The 8,219-nt window shown below is 29.5% G+C and overlaps 1 protein-coding gene across 1 annotated transcript; it reads right to left on the reverse strand.

Moving 5' to 3' along the window:
• Window positions 1–1,173: 1,173 nt before the first annotated feature.
• On the reverse strand, window positions 1,174–3,210 carry LOC135954553 (cationic amino acid transporter 2-like). Its single transcript, XM_065504745.1, has 3 exons — window positions 2,821–3,210; window positions 2,494–2,754; window positions 1,174–2,424 (listed from the first exon to the last, which is right to left on the reverse strand). Exons 1-3 carry the CDS (start codon window positions 3,173–3,175, stop codon window positions 1,256–1,258), a joined length of 1,785 nt encoding a protein of 594 aa, XP_065360817.1. The 5' UTR covers window positions 3,176–3,210; the 3' UTR covers window positions 1,174–1,255.
• Between the last annotated feature and the right edge of the window lie 5,009 nt (window positions 3,211–8,219).

Here is an 8,219-nt window from a genome sequence, read left to right on the forward strand (position 1 = left end):
ATAATTGCTCAGAAGCAAGTATCTATTTCTAAAGAAAATTTCCAAATTTGTGCAAATATTTTGAAAATTTTATCTTCAATTTCAAAAAAAAAAATTCTAATAAAAATTTGCACAAATATTGAGAAAGTATTTTGTATCTCAAACATTTTAAATTTAAATATGCTAAAAAAAATCGTCTCTGATTTCTATAAATGGAATTTCTAAATTATATTTTCTCAGGTTTAATCAAATATTTTAAAAAAATTGCACAGATTTGCCTAAATTGTTGCAAATATTTCAAAAGAAAATTTCCTCAGATTTGCGCAAATATATCGAAAGGATATTAACAGAAAATTCATTTGGTAGCTGGAAATCTTTTGAAAAAATTTACCTAACATTTGTGCAAATATTTCGAAAAAACAAATTTGTGAAATTATTTCAAAATAAAATCTGCTAAAGCATTTAAAAAAATAGTTTTCAAATTTGTGGAATTATTTCGAAAGAATTGTGCAATTATTTCAAGAAAACTTTACTTTGATTTGCACAATTATTTCTAAATAAATGTTCTCAGATTTGAGTAAATATTTCTCCTATTCTGGTAAAAATTTAAAGAAAAATTTCCTAAAATTTTAAAATAAAATTTACTTAGATTAAAATTTGCACAAATTTTTGAAATATTTGATCTAAGTAAAATTTATTTTAATTTTTTGCATTAATTTAGGGTAGTTTTCATTTAATTTTTTTTTCTAAATTGAAGAAAATTTAATTTTGAAATATTTTCGCAAATTTGACAAATTTTTTGTTAATATTTTTCAAAATTTGAGGATATTTTCATATAAATTTTTACTAGAGTCGGGAAATATTTCCAAATACTTAAAAAAAAAACCTAAACTTTTTAAATTAAAATTTGCAAAGTTTAACAAAAATATTTCAAAGAAAAATTTGCTCTGATTTGCACAAATATTTAAAATTAAAGTTTTACGATATTTCTGTAGAAAAATCATGTTACTGTAAAGATTTTGTTTTTATAAAAATCACTACTATCCTTAAACAAAACTTAATACTTAAAGGTCTAATACTAGTTTTTGTATAAAACTTAACTTAAACTAAGTTTAACTTAAACCAAATTTAAACTACAAACTAAACTTACTAAAAATGTACATGATTATTAGTGAGAGAATAAGAGTATTAACTCTATTTACTTTTTAAGTAGCAAATAGTTGTTACCCCTTCCTAGACATTGCTCATTTTGTAACAATATTTTGTCAAATATTTCTCATAACTTTTCACATTTACCATTCTCCACTTTCCAGTCTGGTTCATAGGCCATATTAGTAAATTGTAATTTCCTGGCCTCCTCGGCATGATTTCTGTTTCTAGTAATCTGTGTAGAGTGGCTAATGCCATAAATAAAATAGATCACATAACCAATGGCCAGCCATATAAGAAATCTAATCCAAGTATTTATATCCAATTGGAACATTAGATAAAGATTGGCAAAAACACTTAAACAGGGTATCAAAGGTACCAGCGGTACCTTAAAAGCCAACTCTACTGTGGATACAGGCTGGTAGCTAATTATCACTATAATGGCTATTAGTACAACACCTAAAACGCTTAAAGCAACTATGCTGTCGGTGGAGCCAAATGTATAGATTTTATCGAAAATACACCATAATATACAAATGAAGCCAAACAGCACAATGCCAAATTTTGTAATGGCCGAACTCAAGATATTCGGTTGACGATAAGAATTGCCATTGAAAAATTGTTTGACAACAGTGGGACAACTGAGTGTAACTTGTTTCTGCATGCCCTCATCTTCGTAACGTAAAACCAATACACAAATGGCCACAATACTATAGGCCATGAGAGTACCAATAGACATCATATCGATCAACTGATCCAAATCGAATATTAAGGCCATGGTGGCAGCAAACAAGCCTGATAAGATGGTTGCAATCAGAGGAGTTTTGGTGTAGTCATTGACATTGGACAATTTCTTGAATAGAATGCCATCACTACCCATGGCATATAAAACGCGAGGCAAGGGGAACATGGCTCCCAACAAACAGGTGCATAGGGCAAAAATGGCGCCACCAGTAACAATCCACTTAACGGAGATTAAACCAACAGCATCGAAGGCAGCTGGGAAGGGAGCATTACGATCTTGCTCGAAGTAGGGCACCATCAAGGTCAATACCGTAGAAACACCAAAATACGCCAAGAAAACAATAACCAAGGATATCACAATAGCCAAGGGGATGTTTCGCTTGGGATTAATAGCTTCTTCGCCAGTTGTGGCAATGCCATCAAAGCCCACAAAACCAAAAAAGCACTTGGCTGCTCCCGCCATAACACCAGCCACACCAAAAGGCATAAAACCACCAGTTCCAAAACCTGGGGGTACTTTTTCTGCGGGTATGGACCAGTTGGAGCTGTCAGCTAAAGGAATAGAGATATAAAGAAAGAATTAAACAAAATGTTTAACAATATTGTTTAAAATCAACTCACCATAAATACTACCTGCTATAATGACAATTAAAATCGTCAGCATATTCACAGTGGTGAATATATTATTTAGAAAACTTGATTCCTTGACACCAAACGCCAATAAACCAGTTAATATCAATATAAGGCCAAAAGCCAAGAAATCTGGATAATCTCCCAAGAAATCAACATTGATGGGCACGGCTTCCGTTAAGGTTTTAGACATATTTTTATCAATCAAAGAATCGAAATAACCACTAAAACCTCTAGCCACCGAGGCGGTACCTGCAATTCAATAAAATATTAATTTATATAAAAGTTGCCAAATATGTATGTATGTATAAAGCTTACCTATCACATATTCCAATATCATATTCCAACCTATGGTAAAGGCCACAAACTCTCCTATGGTCACATAACTGTAAACATAAGCACTGCCTGCTTTTGGTACTCTTGCGGCAAATTCTGCATAACATATACCAGCAAAGGCTGAGGCTACGGCTGCTATCAGAAATGAAAGCGTCACTGCTGGACCGGCAATATTAAAGGCCACTGAACCCGCCAACACATAAACACCCAGACCTAAGGTACTGCCTACACCCAGAGCTGTTAAATCGAATACATTCAATACTCTGGCTAATTTTGATTCAGCCTCAACAACATCATCGGTTTTACGGCGTGTCAAAGCATTCCAAAAATTTACCATTTTTATTTGAAACGTTTATGTTTAATTTGATTAATCTGGAAAGAGAGAAAATTAAATTATAATTATAATAACGACCAAACATTTTAAACTTAAATTTATTTAATGAACAACTGGAATATTTGGCAGGAATTGAACCGCCAACCCTTAAACTCATACTACTGTTAACTATCATCTAGTATATCGGGGGACCCAAAATTAGGAAATTAAAATAGGCAAAATCAGGTAAAACTGGAAGGAAAATAATACAGAACTTGTCAAGTGATCATCGGTGATAGGAATGGGTTCTTGTTCTAGAGCTACACTAGGAGAAAGGGAATCAACACATAACGCGAAATCTCACTAAATAAACGATTAAAGTTACTAAGTTTTTCAACATAAACGCCAAAAGGTAGAGATATGAAATTTGGACTGTAAGTTCCCCTCTCCACATGTAGATCCACCAAGAACGGATTTTTGGAAATTCTATGGATTAGGAGGGGGTAAAAGCGGGTAAATTCGGTAACTTTAATCTTTTAAAATAATACAGATGTCAATCACAATTAAAATGCATCATTATATATTTAAACAAGTAAGAGAGCTATATTCGGTTGTGCCGAATCGTATATACCCTTCACCAAATTATACTTCAAAATACAAATTTTAAATATTTTTAGGTCAACAAAATTTATTTTTTTTTTCCAAAGTTGTCTTTTTAATTTTTTAGAAAATTTTTTTTTACGAATTGTTATTCTAAATTTTTAAAATTTGTTTTTTTAGATTTTAAAATTTTTTTTAAAATTTAAAAAAAAAATTTGGGTTGAAAAATATATTTTCCGATTTTGACCCATTGTAGGTCCAACCTACTATGGTCTTTTATACGTAGTTGCAAAGGTCTTTGAAATATGTATCATTAGATATCCATATCGTCTATATTAATGACTTAGTGATACAGATGTATGTAGGTCAAAAATCGAGGTTGTCCTAGTTTTCTCCTCATATCTCAGCCATTTTTGGACCGATTTTGCTAATTTTAAATAGGAGACTTCTCGAAAGCACGTCTGACAGAATTATTGAAGATCTGGATCCCGAAGATATCTGGGGTCTTAAGAAAACTCTGCTATCTATAAGGATCCAGAATATATATACTTTATAGGGTCGGAAAATTATATTGTGGAAATTACAAACGCAATGACAAACTTATATATATCCTTCTCACGAAGGTGAAGGGTATAAAAATTAGCATACAATTGGCTTGTACTTTTTTTATACCCTTCGCCATGAATGGCAAGGGTATATATAAGTTTGCCATTCCGTTTGTAATTTCTTCATTTTTAATTTGCGACCCCACAAAGATTATGGGGCATTTCATGTCAAGTGAACAAACTTTTGAAATCGATGTCTTCCGATCGAATTTGCACCAAGGTTAGTTCTATTGGATAGTAACTCAGACACAATTTTTCAACAAGATCGGTCGAGAACTCTCTGAGTTATTTTGCAAAAAAAATTAAAAAATTGTATGTCTTGCGTTACAAAATATTTATTTTGATAGATATCCCACTCGCATCCCACTAAGCGACCAAATTTCATCCCGATCGGAAGACATCATCCCGATCGGAAGACAAGTTCACTTGACATGAAATGCCCCATATATATTCTGAATCGTTATAGATAGCGGATTCGATATAGCCATGTCCGCCTGTCCGTCTGTGTGTTGAAATCAACTTTCTGAAGCCCCCAAATAACTTACATACACGAATAAAAACTTACAAAATCGAGAAAATCGGTCCACAAATGGCTGAGATATAAGGAAAAAACCAGGACAACCTCGATTTTTGACCTATTTTTGACCCATATCTGGATTTCTAAATCATTAATATAGACAATATGGATATCTAATGATAGATATTTCAAAGACCTGTGCAACGACGTATATAAGACCATAGTAAGTTGGAACTACAATGGGTCAAAATCGGAAAAAATATTTTTTAACCCGAATTTTTTTTCACTAAATATTAAAAAAAAAAAATTAAAAACTAAAAAAAAAAAATTTTAAAATTAAAAATAAAATTATAAAAAAATTTAAAAAACAATTTCGAAAAAACAACTGGAAAAAAATTTAAATTTTGTTTACCTAAAAATATTTAAAATTTTTATTTTAAAGTATATTTTGGTGAAGGGTATATAAGATTCGGCACAGCCGAATATAGCTCTCTTACTTGTTGATCTATATCTGGATTACTAAGTCATTAATATAGACAATATGGGTATCTAATGATAGATATTTCAAAGTCCATTGCAATGTATATAAGGCTATAAGTAAGTTGGACCTACAATGGGTCAAAATCGGGAAAAATATTTTAAACCCGAATTTTTTTTCGTATTATTTACTTATCAAAAAATAACAAAAATAAATTTTGTACTATTTGGAAGTTTGAATTTTGTTTGAAACTATTAACTCAATTTTGATTAAATTTTAATAATTTCTTTCTATAGTCATACATAATATAACTAATATGATTTTCTTTGGATTTCGGGTAGATTGGGAGCAAATCCGAGTAAACAGTTTTGTACTTTTTTAAAACATATATTTATTTTTGAGTACATAAACACATACATCCATATTTAAGTCCTTTGAGGCATATCTATGGCACAAACAATTTTGTCAAAATGTAGTACTTTAAATTCCAATTTCAATGGGAGTTCAAGATAAATGAGAAAAATTGGTATTTTTTCTTCTAATTGTACTTTTGTAGTTGGCTGATATGCTTCTTATTAAAAAAAGAATCCAGGAGAGAGACAATAATGGTACTTTTTCGTTCTTCAAATTAAACACACATGATTCTGACTAAGTTAGAATCTTCAATAAAGATACCCACTGGAACTCTTGTTCTATTTATAGTACTTTATGAATATTTTATAATAATGAAATTAAGCATTTATCTGAGTAAATGAGAATTCAATTTTATTTAAAGAATTTTTCCTTTTATTAATTTTTCATTTTTGTTTCTATGTCGACATTTACATATTGATTTAAAGTCATGTCTTTTTTTTGTTTTCTCTTTTAAACCCCTTACGAAAATCCCATTGCATTTATACGTTGCCTTTTTTCAACCATGTTTGCCTTTTTGTATCATCAACAACCAATAAGAAAATCAAAAAAGCCATGAAAACCAGAAATTGTACCTTTTTGTTCGCCGTCACAATTTACCAGTAGAAAAAAACCCATGGTTTAAGTCATGTCTCAAAATCATAATATAAATGCCCCCTATATTATAAAGAATTTACAAATTTTAGACATGTGATTCTGAAAGGCAATTAAAATGAAATGAATTGAACAATCAATAAAAAATAAAATTTCAAATCACACACATGCATATAGTTTTAATCAAATTACTCAAGGGGGGTGTAATTGATCGCTTACTTAATCCTAATGGTTCCTTTATAAATTTCTACGTTCGTGAACCCAGGTGGGAGTTAAGCCTTAAAACAAATTGTATAAAATTCATTGATAACTGTAAACAACAAAATAGAAGCTTTCTTTTGAGAAAAAAGGCTCATTTTTAAAAAAAGTGAAAACAGTTTTTGATTTTGCAAAAAAAAAAAATATTTTTTATAAATTTTATTTGGGAAAAATTTTGCTTGAACAATAGGTAATAAGTTACATGAATAAGAAATACACATGTTTTGCCACAATGTCAAATTTTGACCTCCTCTAACTCAGAGAGTTTTTGACCGATCTTGTTGAAAATTGTGTGTAAATTACTATCTAATAGCACAAATTTAATCCCGATCGGAAGGCATCGGTTTTAAAAGTTTATTCACTTGACATGTACTACAACACTACAATCTTAACTGAAATTTTTTGCTACCCATATTTACAGATAAAACAAAAATGGATGAAGGTAAGTGCACACGGTTCAATGACGTTGAACAGCTTAATAAAATTGTTAATAACAATTAAAGATTAGCTATCATCAGAAATAAATCACACACATCTATGACAGGCAAAGTACTTAAACACATAAAATGACCAATACAAGTGTTAAGCTAAATTTGGAAACCCCATTTAAAATACTAAGAATTCTCAAAAGCAATCATAAATAACTGCTCATACAAGTATTTGTGACTGCTAAGACAATGAAAAGTAAAAAACTACGTCGCATTTTTTTACTTTTTCGTTGATTAAATACACAATTATACACTGTTATAAAATTTGACATTTCTACATATATACATATGATGTTTTGATTATAAAGATAATTAAAATAATTTTAATTATTTCACCTCTATCAAATAAAAGCATTCATAATTATTTACTAGTCTAAAGTTTGTTATAATTATATTAATTTTGGCATTATTTTTTTTTTGTTTTTATTAATGCACTAAATAAATTCATTTTTATTCTATTTTTGGTCAACAAAGTTATAAAAGTGGTTTAACGCCATAATAAAAGTCACACGCTTTTTTCGTATATATAAGATTAAAAAGAGATTTATGAAAGAAAATTATATGGGTTACATTTAGAAATAACTAAAGGACTAATAAAGCTAAAGATGAATTTGTGGAGTAATATAGTACTTTAATCGATATACATTCAAATAAATGAAAATATTTTTCAATGAATGTAAATAAAAAAAAAGAAATTTAAAAAAAACAAATGTCCATAAACGTTCAAAACAAAAAGCTTATTTTATAATAATAAAACAAGAGTTTAAATTATATTTGAAATTTGTTTTAGTCAACTTTATGGGCTTAATTTAGGGCTTTTGTGGTTAGGCTGATAATCTTTATAAATTTGAAAAAAAACTAATCTAAAATTTAATCACATTCCAAAATTAAATTACAGTAGTTAGTAAGATTTATATCTAAACCGAAACTAATGATTATACGAATACTTTAGCCAAAATTTTATTTTCAGATTAAACTTGTGAGGAATATAAACTATTTTATTGAAGTTCTTTAATGAGCAGTTAATCAAGAAGCTAAAAGCCACATCAGTTATTTTACTTTGTTAGTACCCGAGATACTTAAGGTAAAAGTATGTTAAAATCCGTCAGACTATTTT

Source organism: Calliphora vicina, chromosome 1 (genome assembly GCF_958450345.1).
Source record: "Calliphora vicina chromosome 1, idCalVici1.1, whole genome shotgun sequence".
In the NCBI taxonomy this organism is placed as follows: domain Eukaryota; kingdom Metazoa; phylum Arthropoda; class Insecta; order Diptera; family Calliphoridae; genus Calliphora; species Calliphora vicina.